At 33.8% G+C, this 20,751-nt stretch overlaps 1 protein-coding gene across 7 annotated transcripts in view; it reads left to right on the forward strand.

The window, feature by feature from the left end:
• The window catches only part of LOC129239670 (high mobility group protein DSP1), a 95,316-nt gene that overhangs the window by 55,294 nt on the left and 19,271 nt on the right, over window positions 1-20,751 (forward strand). For all 7 annotated transcript variants that reach the window (XM_054875355.1, XM_054875358.1, XM_054875359.1 and 4 more), the window contains one exon: window positions 19,084-19,245. In XM_054875355.1, coding sequence (XP_054731330.1) covers window positions 19,084-19,245 — 162 coding nt within the window. The remainder of the gene's footprint in view (window positions 1-19,083; window positions 19,246-20,751) is intronic.

Below are 20,751 nucleotides of genomic sequence, written 5' to 3' on the forward strand. Positions count from 1 at the left end.
CAGGTCCGAGAGTACTGAAAGATTGTCAATTGTTGGAGAGCCTAGAAGAGCGAGTCGACTTCTGGCTAGACCCGGACAACTGCACAGCAAATGTCTGCTCGATACTTCCTCATCTTCGTCCTCGCAGTATCTGCACAGGTCGTGTTGAGGAACCCCGAGCCGACGTGCGTGAGTGCCCAAAAGGCAGTGGCCGGTGATAAGAGATGTTATATGCCTTAGTTCGTCTTTCGAAAGACTTATAAGGGTTTTTGTCTGTTTCAGATTGTAGGATGGCCAGATTTGTCTTTTATTAATTACTTTTTTAATTTTTTTTTATATATTTTTTTAATTAATGTTTTTATATTTGGGTTGGTGTCGAAATTCCGTATGTACAAAATTCTAAAAACAAAATCCTGCTTTTTAAAATTCTGCTTTTTTAAAATTCTGCTTTTTTAAAATTCTGCTTTCAAAATTCTGTATTACAAAATTCTGTATTAAAATATATTGTTAACAATGTTAAAGAGGTAATTTTTTTTATTATTATTCGAGATATTAAATAAAAAATAATAATAATAATAATTTTTTCTTCAGTTTCGATAGAATCCACAGTATTTTTGCGTAGAACTTTTTTTCGCGTGGGCGGCCTTCGGCCGCGCTTAAAAAAAATAAGTTTCAGTTCAACTTCGGCTACGCAATCCACCACACTAAAAGTAATTGGCTAAACTAAAATATTGTTATCGCTTAAACATATACATATGTATATTTATGGAACAAATGTTTATTTTGTTACTTCTTGTATGACGAAAATCACAAAACTTGAATAAAGCAGAATTTTTCGCTAAACATGCAGAATTTTGAAAAAGCAGAATTTAAAAAAAGCAGAATTTTAAAAAGCAGAATTTTTTTGCAATTTACAGAATTTTGTCACCCAGAATTTTGTAATACAGAATAATGACACGCTCCCTTTATATTTTTATATTTTTAAGATTTTTTATTTTTATTTTATTTTTTTATTTTTATTTTATTTTTTTATTTTTTATTTGTTTTAATTTTATTTTCATTTGGTTTTTTTTTTATTATATTAAAAAACTACTTCATAAAATTAAAATAAATTCGTTAAAAAATGAAAATAAAATATTTAATATAAAAAAACCAAATGAAAATACAATATTATTTGGCTTTTTTATTAAATATTTTATTTTCATTTGGTTTTTTTATTAAATATTTTATTTTAATTTTTTAACGAATTTATTTAAATTTTATGAAATAGTTTTTTTATATGTTTTTATTTTATTTTTATATTGTATATTTTATTAATTAATTTTTTGTATGTTTTATTAGTTAGTTTTTTATTTTATTTTTCGTTATTTAATTTTTATTGTATTTTGTATTACATTTCTCAGTTAGTTACTTTTTTTATTTTATTTTATTTTTTTGATTTTTATTTTTTTATTTGTGTGTTTTTTTCTATTTTTTACTATTATTTTTTATTTATTATTACTATTATTTTTTATTTTTTATCTATTATTTTTTTTTTTAATTTTTTACAATTTGTTTTTTACATTTTGTGATTTTTTTTATATTTGATATTTTTTTAAATGGTTTTTTTTTTGCTTTTAACAACAAAATCCATTTGACTCAAAGTTTCAAACTTAATTTAAAACTTTCTTCAAAAATTCTAACTTTTATATCAGAATTTTTATAAAATTTTTGGAGATGTAACTTTATTCATAGGCCATTGAATTCTGATATAATATAAAGTGCAAGTGTGAAGAGCCTAAAAATTCGCATTGATTTTTGATAATTTTATTTAGTTGACGCTGTTATGCATCTTCTGTCATATAACGAATGCTCGAAACTGTTTTTTTATATACGACTTGTCAAAGCACCTCCGTACGTATACTAATTTCTGTTGTACAGCTCCGATTCTCCTTTTTATCTCAACTCGTATTAATGTTTGCGTTGTCTTTCTCTTTAATTGCAAACTTGTTTAGCTTGTTAATAATCTAGTCTAAATATTTGCCATGAGTCACAGTCGACACATACCCACAATAGTAGTCAGTTTCCATTTGTCAGCTCGGTCGGCCTTTATTCTTACCATAACCGTATTTACATTTTTATAGCTGACAACTTCAAATCACTCGTGCCCCTCATAAATACTCTCTGCACCTCTTCGTTGTTTCCTTTGTGTCGTCGCCTTCCGTGTTCATCTAAGTAAATTTAATATTTGGATTCTCATTTATTTATTTCATGCATTCGTTTTTCATTCATTCATTCATTGATTCGCATAACCCAATGTAGTCTAACAGCTGATGTGGCAGCAAACAAGCACAAAAACCCAATAAGAAAAGGAGCCGTTCAATACAATAATAACAATTTTTACGACAAACATAACAACGGCAATCGGCAAACGGCAGCAGCCATGGCCGCAGCATCATTACCATTAAGCAATAATAAGTGCTAATCGTTTGTAGATTTTATAGCAAAAAAAAAAATGTGAAAAAATAAAAACTAAAATAAAAGAGAAATGAAGAAGGCGCAACAAATGTTTATGAATGAAAATAAGTTGAGCTGGCGAGGTGGTATGTCTGTTGTATGTACGTATGCGGATGTATGCATGTACATATAAACCCTGCAGGGAAATCCACAGGCTTCGAACTGGTGTGGATGTAATGAATTTCGAATTATGACTAGTCCACTGTACTGTAACTGTTATAAAATTGAATTTGTATTCGGAGGCGTTAGACACCTTTTTCAAAACCTTCGATTAGGTACCCAGGTCTGGCCTTTATTCGTCCTGTTTGGGGATCCTTTTTAATCCATAAATCGATAGAAAATGAAATTTTAAGAAGTTACCTGGAATGGAAGGAAGCTCAAATCCGCAAGCTATAATAGAAATATGTTAAATTCACGTCCCAAGTCGAAAATGTCTGGCCAAACCCGGGTGTCCAACGAAGGGTTAAGTAGTTTTTATTTTTGCATCGACTGTTCAAACGACCTTTATATATTCAAGATAATCATGTTTGTATGGAATAAAGTGGAAAAACCTGAAATAAAGTGCAAAGTAAAAAATGCAAGCAATTTTTAGCCGCTTAAAAAAAATGCAGTTATTTTACGAAATTTTTCTAAAGATTCTGATTAAAAAGTTGAACATTTATATGAAACTGTTTAATTAAATTTTTTTTTTCAATAATGTTTGAAAGTCTAATTTATATGGGGTTGGTTAACGAATAACCCATATTAAAAAAAGTGAAGAAATTCGAACTAGGGGGAAAACATTGTAAATATTGAAAAAAGTTACAAATCCACCCAGTTATGCCTGCATGCTATGCACTTCCAAGTCTCATACAATAAATTAGAGGATAATCGCTTCCTTTTTTTGTGCTCTGCCTTTTTACTTTTGTTATTGCTAAAAGATTCTTCGATATTTTATTTCGTTAACTGTTTCTTTCATTCTTTATTTCTCTTATTATACATAATTAAATTAAATTATGTCTGAATGTATGTACATATGTATATATGAATGTATACGTATAATTTGCTTTTGTTATGAGAAGTTCAACCATCTATTTCCATTTTTTCACTCCGACTGATTTTTATTTTCCTGTTACCGTTCCCATAATTGTTGTTGTATACGAGTTCATACGCGTACAAATGTATGTGTGTGCATGTACGCCACCAAATGAAAGTCAAACAAAAGTTTTTTGTGGATGAAGTGCAACCTTCAGCAAACATACTACATATTTGCATTCACACAGTTTAAGCAATAACAATAACCACAACAAAACAAAAGAAAAAAAAAAAGAATGTGAGTAGAGCAAAAATCTCAACAACTACGATAACACCTAAACAAATAAACGCAACAGTAGCCAGCAGTAATAATCGGCACACTGTGGTGTGGTGAATGTACATATTTATACATGTATGTATATATGCCCGTTTATATGTATATATGCAGTAAACGAGTATCCCCGCCAATATTTCCATTTAATACCGAATGTATGTAGTACGTACAGGCACTACAACAAATACTCTTTTTGCATATTCGTACGAGTCCCTTGTTTTTGTAAGTCTGTCTGTCTGTCTGTCTTTCATCCAGTCATTTGGTCTGTCAGCCTGTTTGCTGACGCGTGCTTATTGTATGCATTAAAATTTCTTTATTTCCCCACCGATATATGCGTGCATTACTCTTTCTTGCTCGTACTCGCACTCGCACTCGCACTCGTTTGTATGCATTTGTACTAGTTCGTATGTTTGTCACCGTATTAAATGCTCATATTTAAATTCTATTATGGATGTGATGTGCTTGGATGTTTTATTTTTTTTTGGTTTTCCTCACATTCATTCATATATTCATTCATTGGTGTTGACTAGGCTGTTCATTCACTGCCGACCGGCCGACCAGCAACGCCAGACAGTGAAAGCAACAATAATAATAGCATCAGCCATAAAGTAAGTGAGTCGTCCAGGGCAGCCAAGCAGCCAAACAACCAGCCACTTAGCTAGACAACCAACGAAGCAACCAGTCAGTTACTCAGCCACTTTGGTTTTGGTTTCGTTTGATTTGGTTGTTTGGTGTGTATTTGTTATTACTTTGTGATTGCTTCTATAGTATTATGCCGCCTAGAATGTTGTTCTTGTAATTGTTTTTGCTGCTGTAGCTGGCTTTTTCTCAGTCCTAGATTTTATTGCTGTGAAATTTTTTGTGCAGTTGCTCTAGCTTTTATTATTATCACGTGAATGTGCATATATACATACATACTTGTGTACATATATGTATGTATTTATGTATGTAGCGCCGGCGTCACACAGTCTGTCTGTTTGCCCAACAACTGTTCATCGAGGTGGCAACTGCTTAGTAGCTTTTAACTTGCCGCTTTTTTATCTGTATTTAATTTATATGTGCTTACATTCATATGTATGTATGTACGTTTGTATAAATATGCACATGATTGTGTACGAATATGCACATGAGTTTGCCTTGTTGTGTGTTCGATGTCACTGTTTTTGTATTTGCTCCTCTTGTATTTGGAATCGACATTCATTCTCATCGTTTTTGTAATTTTTTGTTGCTTTTAGGTATTATACGATTGTGAGGGGAAAAATTAAACGAATCTCTCAAATGAAAATAAACGAACCCAAAAAAGTATAATTTTTTCCTTTGTTCACATGCGCAACAGTTGGTTGTGTTAAGTTTGATTTTTTTGTTTTCCCTGACTTTTCGAGTGTTAGGTTGTTTGATTTGCTTTGTTTGCATTTGTTGTTTTTATTTTTATACACCTTATTGCTCGCGTTGCCATTGTCGGCTTTTGTTGTTTGTTGTGTGCCGTCATTGCCAACCGTTTTAGTCACTTCATTTAAGTTACAGTCGCAGGCGCCGCTAAAATGTTTTTGTTTTGTTGTTGTCATTTCAACAGAGCACTACTAACTACATATATATGTATATGTCTATGTATGTACGAACGTAATATCTATGTATGTCCCGCCCTACGTCACACCTGCAACTCATTTGTATGATTTGTTTTTGTTTATTTGTTTTTTTTTGTATTTACGTTATGGTTTTCTAGTAGCGGTCCACACTTACATATTTGTAGCTGTTTGTAGTGGCATTTTTTTTCGACAACTAATAAGTGAATGAAATACACACATACATACATATATACTATATGTACATATATTTAGTACCTGTGTATGTATGTCGATTTTTCTGTTTATTTGAATATGCATCATGCATGTACATATTTACGGGCTAACTGACCTACGTCAATTATTGGTTTTGTTTTTATCTTTTATTTGCTTTGCAACAGCGATCTGCTTTGTTTGCCGATTAGGCGTGATAACAATCTGACTGGCGCTCTAGTCGGTACCCATGCACGGCGCAATTGAGCGTTTTTCAGCAAGCTACTAAATGCCATACTTGGCGTATGAGTAACATGAAATTATTACATACATATGGATGTATGTACATATGTACATACGTACAAATATATGACTCATTTGGCAAGTGCTTTTCATGGAAATTATCATGTTGCAATTAGTAGGGACGTAAACAAATTTTATTTTTTCCAACTCTATAAAATGGGGCGGTAAATAATTTCAATTACTGTTTTTTTTTTACAAGTTTTGTGCATAGCTGGAATTTTTCTGTGGTGATTTGACTATACCATTAGTTTTTGTACTTCGTCCATTACAACACATGTGACTTGGTATTGCAGCGAACGATTATATTGATATGTTGTTTTGTACAAAAATTTACCGTTTTTTTAGTTTAGTGCCAGTGACACCTAAGTAAGTTAATTTTGTATTGTATGTCGGCTTGTGTCAACGCTGTTTTTGAATTTTCCCCTCATAACTTTGTTATTTTATGCTAAGGAATGGGGTTTTAGTTGATAGTTGATAGGAAAAGTGTTTCAAATAAAACTGTATTTTTCAATAAATTTTTCGGACTTTCAATTTTTCGGACTTTCAATTTTTCGGTCAAATAAAAATAGGACCATGCTTCCTGAACCACTTGCCAAAGCTCAGCTTTTTTTTGAAGCATTTGTTGCCACAACCCGCTTAACATCTCCCCTTAAGTTTTCGATCGGATTAGAACCTGGGGATTGAGGTGGCCATAACATAAGATCGAACTTTTCCGATGCAAACCAATCTTTCGCAAGGTTGCTCGTATGTTTCGTATCATTCAATGTTCATTTTATAGGCATTTCACAACTGGCATATTTTGTAATATGTCTACATAAACATGTCCATCCATAATGACATTTATCATATGAATAGAGCCAACGCCATTGCAAGCCCATATCATTATATTGGGAGGTTGAATTAGTTTTAAAGGTTTTTTTCGAAGATTTGGGGCTTTATTGTGAAAAAACGGTACAAAATATTTTATTCGAAGTCTGGGCCATCGCTAGCTACAACTTTCGCCCATATTTCGGGCAATTTCCGGATGCCGTTTCTCCAAAATTCTGGCCGCTGCTTGGCTATCCATGACTCAACCCATATTTTGGTAGCCTCGTACGAGGAGAACCGCTGGTCCGCCAAATCGAGACTCATATGCCGGAACAAATGATAATCGGAGGGAGCTATGTCTGGACTATACGGCGGGTGGGGTAACACTTGCCAGCCAAGCGTTCCAAGGTATTTTTTGACAGGTTGAGCAACATGCGGCCGAGCGTTGTCATGTTGCAAAATAACCTTGTCGTGCCTTTTTACCGTTTCCGGCCGTTTTTCTTTCAATGCCCGGCTTAAACGCATCAATTGCAATCGGTAACGATCCCCCGTGATTGTTTCGCCCGGTTGGAGCAGCTCAAAATATACGACGCCGACCTGATCCCACCAAATGCACAGCATAATTTTCTTGCCATGAATATTCTGCTTGGCCTTCGACGTTGATGCGTGGCTGGGCAAACCCCATGATTTTTTGCGTTTTGGGTTATCGTAGTGGATCCATTTTTCGTCGCCAGTCACCACCCGATGCAAAAAACCCTTCCGATTTTGTCGCTCGATCAGCAATTCGCACGTAAAAAATCGCCGTTCGACGTCGCGCAGCTTCAACTCGTACGGGACCCAATGTCCTTGCTTTTGGATCATTCCCATCGCTTTTAGACGCTTGCAAACGGTTGATTTATCAACGCCCAATGATTCAGCAAGCTCTTCTTGGGTTTGGCACGAGTCCTCGTTTACCAATTCCCCCAATTCCGCGTCCTCGAACTTTTTGGGCTGGCCAAGACTCTCCTTGTCTTCGGTGTGAAAATCACCACTTTTGAATCGTCGAAACCAGTACTCACATGTTGAAATCGACGGAGTATGGTCTGGGTAGGCCTTCTGCAGCAATTCACGGGCTTGGGCTGTATTTTTTTTTTCAAATTGAAGCAGAAAAGCAAAGCTTCCCGCAAATTGCGTTTCGACGGCACGAAAGTTGACATACTCGGAGCACGAAAACACTGCGTTGTTTATACTTCAGCGAAATGACAGATACTGATAAACAAAGCCTAGGGATGAGGCTTTGTCATGAATATATATTCAGTATTGCCAAGGCGATAAAGTGATAAATAGCGCCATCTGTGTGTCACCTTTAAAACTAACTCAACCTCCCAATACTTAGGTCACCATGCTTAACTGTCTTCTTTGTGTACCTAGTATTATATAATATTTGGTGTTTGGTGGATGTCGTACATACTGCCTAGAGTCGGTTCCACCAAATAAAACAATTTTGTTTTCGTCTGTCCACAATATGATTCGCCACTTTTCTGCGGGCCAGACCAGATGAGCATTTGCAAATCTGAGTCTTCCTTCCACATGCTTCCTAGTCAAAAGGGGTACTTTTCTAGAATTTCTGGCATTTAGATTTTGCTCAATTAGACGATGACGGACTTTAAACGTCACTGACCGAGAGATTCAATTCATTTTTAATAACTTTAGGTGATGCTGACGTCCTTATCTTGTTAAAGCGCACAATGCGTCTATTTTCGAGAGCGATTGTTTGGCGTTTTCTACCCTGATTTTCTGTTTTTTTTTTATAAATCGCCTTAAATATCATTGTAGGTGTGCAACCAACAATATTTTCAATTTCCTTGTATGTTTTGCCTTTTGCTCTTAGGTTAACTATTAAATCTCTTTTCTCAGCCCTGCAATTCGAAAAGTTGGAATTTATCACATTTTAAACTGGACACTGGAAATAGCGTACTTTTGCCGATCTTCAACAAAAACAAAATATAATTATTTCAAATTGATTAAATTGTTTTATTTAATTACTTACTTACCAAACTTATTGGGATTTTCTAGAGTATCCATTATTTTTTAAAACTGCTTCACACCTGCGAGAAAAACTTTCTATTAACTTTTGGCATCTCTTCAAAGGAATAGAGTTCCACGCTTCCTGTACGCCTTGCCATAATTCATTGGCATTTTCTATTTTTTTCCTCTAATCTTAACCTTAATATCGTTCCACAGGATTTCAACGGGGTTTTGTACTGGCCAATCCAAAACTGGAATTTTTTCTTTGACCCTTTTGCATCACCACTCGAATTGCGCGAGGTACTCAAAATACCTTGCGTCCATAATATCTATGCGTCGGCAAGACTTTTACTGTTTATTCTAATGAAAGAGATCGTTACAGGATTACCAAAATTATTTATTTTCCTCAAAAAAAAAAAAAAAAAAAAAAAAAAAAAAAAAAAAAAAAGAAATTGCATTGCTACCACTTTATATGAACAACTCATTATTTCTGCAATTTTTGTTTGTGTTGTAACTGACCCTAAGCACCATTAGAAGCTGCAAGCCGAGTTAAGAAAGCCAGAATAGTTTTCTACTCCTGTAAAACTATGTTCGGCTAGAAATGGAGTCTCAAGCTACATGTCGTACTCTGGATATACAACTTGGTGGTTCTGCCTATTTTGGTGGGCTCAGAGCACTATTAGATTGAAGGAGGGGTTGGCCCCTGGAGGCATGAGTTTGCTAGGAATGGGGTTCGACAGAAGCGGGTTCTGTTGCCTCCATCTTAGACGTCGGTGCCCCCTTGACCGTTGACTATACATTTGTTGAAAAATAGGTTTTCTTTTGCCGAATAGAATGTTCCTTATTTATATTTTTAGGGACTTACTCGTCCAACTGGATGTTTAAGGTAGAAAATTACTATTAATGGAAATTCCTATGATGCATTTTAATTAAAGTCTGTATTTAATAATACTAATTTTGAATCCTTGAGGAATTCGTTTATTTAATTCACTTAAAACTTTTTGCATTAACATTTCGCTTAAGGGTAACATTTTATTTACATTTGCGCTCGATTGTTGCATCATATATCAGTTGCCGATGAGTAAGTGGTGTGTCAAGTGAATTTATGTTTAACAACCGTCTGATAAAACAAACACATGTACACTCAGATTTATATTCATTTGTGCTTTTAGTTGTGTAAATCACTTTTATTACTCTCGTTGTTGGTGTTGTGCACATCGACGCCAATGTAGGTTGTTGCGTTTGAAGGAAATTAATCATGATGCAAGCAAAATTTCATTGCATTTCTACAGAACACAAAAAAGCATCTAATGGAGTGGCCAGAAGTAAAAAAAAGTATATAAAAATTTATATATGTATACATACATAAATATAAAAATTAATATATACAAAAAAGTATATATTTAAATAAAATTATATATAAAAAAAATTGTCATATATAAAAAATATAATAATATTATATATACAAAAAAAAGTATATATGTAATATATATAAAAACATTTATATATACAAAAAAAATTTATATTGTATATATATATAAATGTATATATGTATAATATATACAAAAATTTGTGTAGAAAAAACTAAAAAAAAAAAATTATTAAACAGTTTATAAAAAAAAATTATAAAACAATTTATAAAAAAAATTATAAAATAATTTATAAAAAAAAAATTATAAAATAATTTATAAAAAAAAATTATAAAATAATTTATAAAAAAAAAATTATAAAATAATTTATAAAAAAAATTATAAAACAATTTATAAAAAAAAAATTATAAAACAATTAATAAAAAAATAATAATTGTAAAACAATTATAAAAAAAAATAATTGTAAAACAATTATAAAAAAAATTATAAAACAATTTATAAAAAAAAATTTATAAAAAAATTATATATATGTATGTACAAAAAAAAATAGATGTGAAAAAGATTTTATATAAAAACAATTGTATTAAAAAAAATATTTATATAAAAAATGATATATACAAAAATGAATATACTTGTATAAACAAATTTATATACCTATATAAAAAAATGTATATAACAAAAAAAAATTCATAAAGAAAATGTATGTAGTATATAAAAAAGATAATACAGTGCACTCGCGATAACTCGAACTAATTAAAACAGGCGCTGTTCGATTTATCGAATTTGTTCGACTTATCAATTGAGTGTGCTATGTTAAAAAAACAGTCATCGATATCGATTTTTCGATCGATTGTTGAAAATGGAAGCCAGTAGAAAATTTCTGTAGTATAGTTTCGTTATACGAATTACATTTTGGTCCATTGGCTGGATCAATGGTGTCGCATTCGGCGGCATAAACATAGTTAAAATTAAACCATCCTCGGACTTTAATTCGATTTCGTTGGGATGTGATTGGGCATTATCAATTAGAAGAAGAGCCTTCTCAGGTAGTCCCCCATCTTTCAAATATTTTCTTACCTAAATATTAAAGTCATTTAACTTGGTTAAAAAAATTGTTTTAATGAATCTGGATTTTACCTGCGGCACGAACGAATTATGAAACCAGTCTTTGAAAATCGCCGAAGTCTTCCAGGCGGATTTGGAATTTTTGTACTCCACCGGACAGTTAAAATTTTTGAAAACACGAGGATTTCTTGCTTTGTCAATAACGAGAAGTTTAAGCTTATGGTTGCCGGTAGCGTTAGTGCAAGCCATAAATTGCCTTATCTTTCTTTTTTATAAGACTTATGGTGGACTTGGCTACCCCATATTCCTTCGCTAGAGAAGTAACACTACGTCCACGTTTAATTTTGTTAAGGACTTCAGCCCTCTCTTTTAATGTTAAACACTTCAACCTTTTACGATCCATTACTCACGTGCACTGATACACCACAAATGACAAATTTAAAGCAATTTGGTCAATGCAAGATGTTGTTCCCAGAAAACTAACGGGATATTAACGCCGAAATATTCATATGGACAATACACTAGTATACATATAATTTATATACATATACTATTACATATGTATCTATGTACAAAATGTACATGTTTGAAAAGAGTGTGTGTACAAATAAATTTGTTTTTTTTGTTCGAGTTATAGCGCTTTTTTATTGTTCGAGTTACAAAGAAGTCAATAGGGGAAAAAATGTGTTCGAGTTAGCACGTCGTTCGACTTAGCGGCTATTCGAGTTACCGCGAGTGCACTGTATATAAAAAATAGAGTTGTACTTAGTTTAGAAATATTTTATTATTACATTCTTTAACAGTTAATTTCTTACACTAGAGAAATATTTTATTATTACATTCTTTGGCACCTTTAACTTTCCAAAATCCTTGCGCTCCTGCTGCGTTGTGTGCTTTTGTACATTAATCGATTTTCCTACACCAAAAGCTTTTCGATCGGTTTGACAACGTATTTATGTACATACACGCATACATATGTATATATATACATGCCAACAAAATTTGTGTTTTCAACGGTAACTGCAGCTTGATTACTATCAAAATTTTCGTCATCTTCAACCGGCCATGTCAGCCTTATAATCATCATCAACAGCGTTAGCCTCATCAGAATCACATTGTTCACCAGAGGGAATTAAATGCGATATTATAAATAATTACCCGACTCTACCTTCAATCTACCATATTACTCATATTGTGCAAAATGCAGTTGCATGCTGCACTCTCACCCCTCTCCATCACTTCTGAAGTAGTGCAGCCGAGGATTTTACGTAGCAACACAAGAACATTCCATGAACTGACAACTCTTTGTATCCTGCAGTCTGCTTTTTGCATCTGCATTTGTTTTTATGAATTTCTATATATACATACTTATATATTTATTTATGTACATAGATGTATGTATGTACATATAATATAAGCAGCTGCTATTCATTATGTACAAAGGTGACTACACTAGTGGAGGAAACTAAAGTTCATGTTTTAAATTTATTTATTGTATAGGTTTTGAACAGCTCAACGAAAGAAATACAAAATTATAGTACATATAATTCGCAACGTAATAATATATATTATTCAGAAATTAGAAAAAGAAATTTATAATTTTATAAATAAAAAAATTATTTTTATATTTAAAAAATAATTTTATAAAAACAAAAAAAATAATACGAACGATTCACCTCCGGTTTACGAAAGCGTAAGCCACTTATATATATATAATTGGTGCGTACACCCTTGGCCGAGCTTCTCCTCCAATTTGTGGCGTGCGTCGTGATGTTGTTCCACAAGTAGAGGGACCTACAGTTTTACATTTTCAAGCCGACTCCAAACGGCAGATATTTTTTATGAGGAGCTTTTTCATGGCAGAAATATACTCGGAGGCTTGCCATTGCCTACCGATGGGCGTCCACTATTAGAAAAAAATTTTTCTCAATTTTTAGTCTTTCACCTACGTTCTCTTTTCTTTTCGGATTCCGGATGGTAGTTACGCACCAACCACCTATTCGGCTATGGCGGCCGAGAACATACCTTTATATTAACGAGGCTTCTAGACAAACGAAGAAGTGTTGCATTTCACATCACCTATTCTCATTTTCAAGGACTTATTGGCGAACGCTCATAGATTGCACATTTTTTTCTACCTGTAAACATTTAAGAAACGACTGGCACGCTTTGTGGCACTGGCTTTTCTTAAATGTATGGCACGCTTTCGGCCAAAGTTTCGGAAGAAGCATTAACTCATTTTGCAATATTCCGCTCCCCTTCTTCTTGCTAAGTTATATACTGACCTTTTTGAGTAAAAAAATTATATATTTATAATTATTACAAAATTTAACTCTAACGAAACGAAGCGATTCCTAAAATTTGTATGTTACAGATATACTATTTTTTTTTATTTTTTTTTTATAATTTATTTCAATAATTTTTTGTTTTTTATTTATTTCAATATTTTTTTTTTTAATTTTATTTCAATATTTTTTTTTTTTTTTAATTTTATTTCAATATTTTGTTTTTTAAATTTTATTTCAATATTTATTACAATGGTGTTTAAAATTTTATTTCATTATTTCTTAAAATTTAATCTAAAATTGTTTTTTGTAATATTTTTTTTGTGTTGTTATTGTATTTTTTGTTGTATATTTTTTATATTTTTTTGTATTTATTTTGTTTATTTCAATATTGTTTTTTAATTTTATTTCAATACATATTATTTTTTTAATTTATTTCAATATTTTTTTTTTAATTTATTTCAATATTTTTTTTTAAATTTATTTCAAAATTTTTTTAAATTTTATTTAAAATTATTTTTAAATTTTATTTCAATATTTATTTAAATTTTATTACAACGATTTTTAAAACTTTGTTTTATTATTTCTTAAAATTTAATCTAGAATTGTTATTATTTGCAATATGATTTTTTTTGTATTTTTTTTTCTAATTGTGTTTTTTTTTTGTAATTGTTTATTTTTTTTGTATTTCTTTTGTTTTTGTTTTTGAAATTTTTTTTTGGAATATTTTGTTTATTGTAATACGTTTTTTTTTTTGTAAATTTTGTTTTGTTTTAATTTTATTTCAATATTTATTTGATTATGTTTTTTTTTTGTTTTTATTTTAATTGCTCCGCCTTTCAAGTTGTTTTTCAAATTTATAGCGTGCGGCGAGCGAAAGTAAGTTAACTGCAGTTAACCTGGCGGTGGAAATAGAGTCTATACTTTGAGCGGCATATGCAATTTGTTTTCTAATTATTTTTTATAACAATGAGTTTACAAAACAGTTTGATACTTGCAAACAATAAAGAAACTTGAAATGATTTTATATGCTGCGATTTTATAAGCAATGCCCGATGCTGTAGTGGTGCTATTAAACTTGTTCTCAAATTACTTTTGTTACTATTTGGTTAGAAAGACTTGGTCTATTCAGTCGCAGGTTAAAAAATAGGTTTTTTTTTTTTAAATAACAAAATAAAAACAAAAACCCATTGAAGTTTGGTTCTTGGTAAAATGCATATAAAAGAGAAATTTAAGAGATAATTTATATATTTAGTTATTTTAATAATTTACTAACGCAAATCAGTTGTAATATAAACCGTTTCCTTTATTTTCCGCCACTAGTGTATGTGTATAATTATGCAAATATATACAGATTTACATACACGTAAATGTACATATGTACAAATATCTATTTTTGCTATCTTTCAACTTCTCTATGTGGCTTCACCTCTCCACGCTGCACTTTATTCGCACAACTCCCACACATTACATAGATATATGTATGTATGTGTGTATATGTGCATCTGAACTTTACTGCAATACTGCACTCCGCTTAAACAAAACCTGTTGTTTGGTTGGTTGTTTGCCTATCGTCTGCTGGACACTTCATCACTGTCAGCTTCAACACCAACACCAATACTTTAATTATAGATGTGTATGTATGTATATGCAAATCTGGACTGGTGCATGTGTCTCAGCTTACAATTGTATATATTTAAATTTTGCTTTTATATATTTACTTATAGTTATCCGCATCTACATAGATTTAGGTGCACATACCTCCACACATACATATGCATGTACTTGCATATATCTTTAGGTAAAATGTAGATTTATTGTTTTATTGTACTTACTGTGCATAAATTTGCTCTTGCTTGTGTGCATAAGCAACAACAACATCTTGTTATTGCTACTGTTTAGATGCTATTGCCAAGCCATTTTTCATTATACTGGCTCATCTGTGTGCCCTTTGCATGCGGTTGGTTTGCCTTGTATTTTCATGCCTGTACGCAAACCTCGCGACGTTGCCATATATACCGAGTTTCTCCGCAAAGTGTAGATGGTAAATTAAATGTTTCTGATTCAGAAAATTCATTTCTTTGCGACTCAAATCAAAGTTTTCAGGAATTTAAGAAAATATTACATGGGAAAATCGCAAAAAACTTGAGAAGTATCCTTTCAAAATATCTTAACCCTTTACTGCATGAATTAATAAAGCGTTGAGAAAAAGGATCGCGGTGGAAATAGCTTTATTTAATAATTTTTATTTATTTATTATTAAATAATTAATTTATTTTATTTTATTATTATTTATTTTATTATTATTTATTTTATTTTATTATTATTTATTTTATTTAATTAATTTTTTTTGGCAAAAAGTACTTACGGTTTTACTCGGTTTATCGTTTTTTGAAAATGAATCATTTGCTTGTTGTTGTTGTAGCAGTAACTTTGCCCTGTCAGTGGTCGTCTTCGTCTAGCTCATCGAACGTTAGGCTCAGGAAACTAGCTGTTTCGACAGGTTGGGGCCAGAGGGAGAGGGGTGTTAGATGAGTGGGTTTCATGGGCATATGAAAAGGTGGTTAGTGTCGTGCGGGGTGCCTTCACATGCCGGGCATATCGCACCCTAAATACAAAAGGGTCACAACTCAAAATTTTCCACACTCGAGCTTGACTTGTTTACAGTAGCACAGAAAACAAACTATGTGACATATCACGCTGAAATTTGCCATGTAAGCTTATAACAGTCCTACCAAAAAACAAAAAATTTATTTTTGCCATATGTCATCCGCGGACCGTTTTATTGATAACGTCTCGTTCATATTTGAGCAGAATGAACATTTTGAGTTGTGACCCTTTTGTATTTAGGGTGCGATATGTTTAGTATGTCGGAGTCGATTCTGGATAGGGAGTAGTTAAAAAAAAAACTGAATTACTCGCTCTTCAATTCTGCCGTTCACCCACTTGCACAAAACCGAGGTTAATTCGAAATACCTTAAAATCGTTGACAATATGTTTTTTGTATTTTGTTATTGCTAAATATACATTTGATAGATTAAAATAGTTTGAATTATTTTATAATTAATTAATTTGTAAAAAAAAAAACAAAATTGAATCAAAATTGCAATACCATATATGGGCTCATATGCGGTAAAGGGTTAATTACATACTTGCCCTAACTACTAATAATTTGTACCTACTTCTACGATTTCTTCTCATATACACCGCATTGAAAAATTAAAGATAAATCACTATTTTTTTATAAAAAGGGTACGAACTACATTACACATTAAAAACCATACAAGGTGGAGCAATATTAATCACCCTATTGAAAGATTTATAATTTTTGGAAATGGCGTCGCACGTCAACAAAAATAAAAGCAATGGAGCGCATAAAAGTGAAAAATATAGATAAATAGATATATGAATGAGGTTTGCACTTCGACCTCATGGTCTTTTGTGCCCTCCACTCATCACAGTACCTCATCCAAGCCCAGTTCCCTTATTAAGCTCAGGATAGAGCTGGGTTGTATTGAGCGTATGTGCCTTTCCTCTGGCTGCAGTTGGTCAAGATGTCTCAACCTTCTCCGGGCTATAGCGCTGCATTCCATGAGAAGGTGCTTTGGAGTCTCCTGGAATTGGTCGCAGAAACGGCAAGAGTCCGTAGATCAAATACCGATCATGTGCAGATGACTTCGCAGTTTGCAGTGGCCTGTGAGGATGATGCACGTGAGCATTCGCAGGTTACCCTTAGGGAGAGTTATGAGTTGTTTAAACCTCTTTTGGTTGTTCCCTCCCAGTAAAGATTTCGCCTGGCGTAACCTAATAGTTTGGTGCCAGCAAACCTCCCTTAGCCCTAGCTCTTCAGTCCTGAGCTTCTCTTTGACGGTGTGTTGTTCCATGGCAAGGAATGGCTCGGGTCATATTAAAAGCGAGGGCGCAACCTCCCTCGTCAATGCGTCGGCTACTTCGGTCCCAGTTATACTCCTGCATCCTGGGACCCAAATTAGCTGGATTCAATTGTGCATTCCTAGTGGGTCAAGTTTCTCGATACACTCAAGTACCAGTGATGATCTGATCTCACAGGACGATAGGGCCATGAGTGCCGCCTGACTGCCACTCAGAATAGCAATTCGCTCATTTCGGACATTTCGGTCTTATCTCTGCACATAGACAGCTGGCATACATCTCCACTTGAAAGATGCTTGGAAAACTACTCATCGGCACAGATTGTTTGGATCTGGGGCCATAAATTCCAGCGCTAATGCCTTCTGGGGTCTTCTTCGAGCCATCTGTGTACCAGTGCAGGGTACACTTCTAGAGTTTCTTTTCAAATACAGGTCTACTGCAGCTCAACTTATAGTTTAGTTCACTTCTGAACTTCTTTTCCAATTTGGTCACCTTAGTGATATCATTTCTGGGTAGCTGGGCGAGTGGGAGCTGCAAGTTTAGCACTTCCATGTTTTTAGATGACATCACTTTTCCTCTCCCAAAGCCTTCCCAGGTAATATTTAGCAGGGTACACTTGACTAATTGCTGAATGACTATATGGAGCGGTGTCAGCTCGAGCATATCATCTCCATCGCAGCTGTAGGATAGGTACGCATCGCTTCCGTGATGCACACGCATGCTAAGCGCTGAAGCTTAGTTTGCGCAGTCCGCACTGTCGAGAGAGTGACTCTCGATGCCCCAGCTAGCGACTGCTCCATATGTCAACATTGGTCTTATTACCATGATGCACATCCATCACAGGGTTGCGTCAGCAAGCCTTTTCCAATTAAGCTTGGCATCCAGGACAAGTCCAAGATACTTAACTTCACTGATCAAACCAATAGCAACCCCGTTTATGCTGATCTCTTTCATTCCTGGTAAGGCTCTTTTTCGTGGTGAAAAGGATGATGCTGTTTTGGACGGGTTTATGTTCAGACCAACCCCAGCGCACCATCTTTTTGTCAGCTTTAAAGCTCTGCATTATATCGCAAAGAGTGTTTCGAACCTGCCTCTCGCTATAATTACAACATCATCCGCGTATCCTGTCAGCAAGTGAAGCAGGTCGTTTACTGCTAGGCTCCACAGGAAGGGTGATAAGACTCCTCCTTGTCCGCTGTTGCGGTTTCGGCTATCCTTGTCTGTAGCAGGGACTTTAAGAATGTCAAATTCTGCAGTACCCAAAGAAAGCAAATCGTTTAGGTTCCTAGTAAATTTTTTAAAGCGATATTCTTATGCTTTGTTTGTATTATGACGGAGTGCCATTCCAGCGAAAACTCCTGCCATTTTAGGTGATTTCGATGCGAAGCCATGGCAAAAGCTTTTCCCGTCAAATTATGTCGTTAAAAAATGTCATAATGAAAACGGGGAATCCCAAACACAAGTAAATCGCATGGATGTCTCAGTCTCAACGAATCATGCAAGCGCTCTTGTACGGATAAACCATGTCGACAATTATGAGGAATTATCTATGAATTATATTTAATACCTACTTAAATTTTTAGTCGATATCAGATTTTCAAATACGAACTCCATTATATTGAAAAATGTATTAAGTCAACCAATTAGACAAATATTTTGTATGAATTTACATATTTTTACTTATAGTAGTGCGTCCCGTAGCTTGGAAACAACCTTACTAATAAATTCTTTATTTTTTCTTTCTTTTCTTAAAACAGAGCACGATGATTCGTGGCGCTAAAGCTGATGCGAAACCCCGAGGCCGTATGACCGCGTACGCATTCTTTGTACAAACATGCCGAGAGGAGCACAAGAAGAAGCACCCCGATGAGACAGTGATCTTTGCTGAATTCTCCCGAAAGTGCGCTGAGCGATGGAAGGTGAGTTTTGCCATATAAAAGTGATTCTTTTTAAATTAATTCAAATTCATAAAAACATAATCAATCGAAAATGATTGATATGAAAACCCAAAGGTGCAGAAAAGTTTAATTCTCAACCAATGTTTCGAACATGTTAGATTTTCATTCACCTAAATTCTAGAGCACTAAAGAAGTCTTTGTCTTTCGTCTTAGTTAGAGGGAGGGCGAGAAGAACAGGGGAGAACAAAAACACATATCTATAATTTACTCAGACGCATCACTTGGTGCGTGCAATTGGCGCCGGTTAGCACGACAAAGAAGTTTGCAAATTTTTCTTTTGGGGAGGTTTATTTATTTGACTTTAAAAAGTAAAATATGCCAGATTCTGGTCTGATTCGAGTGAATGAACTATTGAGGCTCTTACAAATTAGAAAGTTTTATTTCGACAAAAAACTAAGATGGAGGTCAAATGTCGAAGATAGAGTAAAAAGAGCAACAATAGCACTCTACTCTTGTAAACAACTAATAGGACGCTAAGTTGAGGTCTTTCCCATCTATCGTATATTGGCTTTACATAGCATTTGTAAGATCAAACCTAACATACGGTTGTTGTTGTTGTAGCAGCATAAACATTCCCCATATAAGTATATACGGGGAATGATGCTGAAGTGACAGTCCTTGGCCGGATATGCAACCGTAGAACCGACTGTCGGTATACTAGTATGGTGGCCGGCTTTAGATAAGTTATAAATAAAAAAAAACCAGGGTACATATGTATACAAAGAATGGCCAATCTTTGCATCTGCGGGGCCCTGAAGACCAAACCCATAGAGGCACTAAACATTATGCTTAACTTGTTACCAATAGAGCATTTCGGCAAGCACACAGTTGCCAAGGCAGTTCTCAGATTAAGAGAAAACGGTCTTCTCAGAACAAACCAGAGAGGACACTCTTCAATTTTAGAAAAAAATCCCCTGCATTCCTGTTACAAATAATTTCTGTAAGACCAAGGATATCAACTTAGATAACTCCTTCGTCACAGTATTTCCTTCTAAAGAGGAATGGGAGAATGGGATTATTGTTAAGGAAAATGATATAAACATCTATAAAGATGGCTCAAAACTACACAACAGAGTAGGTGGAGGAGGGCTTTACTCCAATAAACTTGTAGTTAGCCAATCTTTTCGCCTACCTGATCATTGCAGTGTATTTCAGGCGAATGTCACTGCTATAAAAGAGGGATTTACGGTAATAAAAACGAGAGTATTATCCACAAATGAAGTCTTCATATACTCGGACAGCCAAGCAGCAATAAAAGCGCTAGCATCTAGAACACACTCGTCAAAAACAGTCATAGAATGTTATAAACTTCTAAATGACGTATCAAAATACTACAAAGTACACCTTATTTGGGTGCCAGGCCACAGGAATATAGCAGGGAACCGCAAGGCAGATGAACTTGCTCGAACCGGCCGACCTCCAACCGGATAAGATGCTGATACCCATGCCTATAGCCACTTGTAAATT

Source organism: Anastrepha obliqua, chromosome 2 (assembly GCF_027943255.1).
Source record: "Anastrepha obliqua isolate idAnaObli1 chromosome 2, idAnaObli1_1.0, whole genome shotgun sequence".
Taxonomy (NCBI): domain Eukaryota; kingdom Metazoa; phylum Arthropoda; class Insecta; order Diptera; family Tephritidae; genus Anastrepha; species Anastrepha obliqua.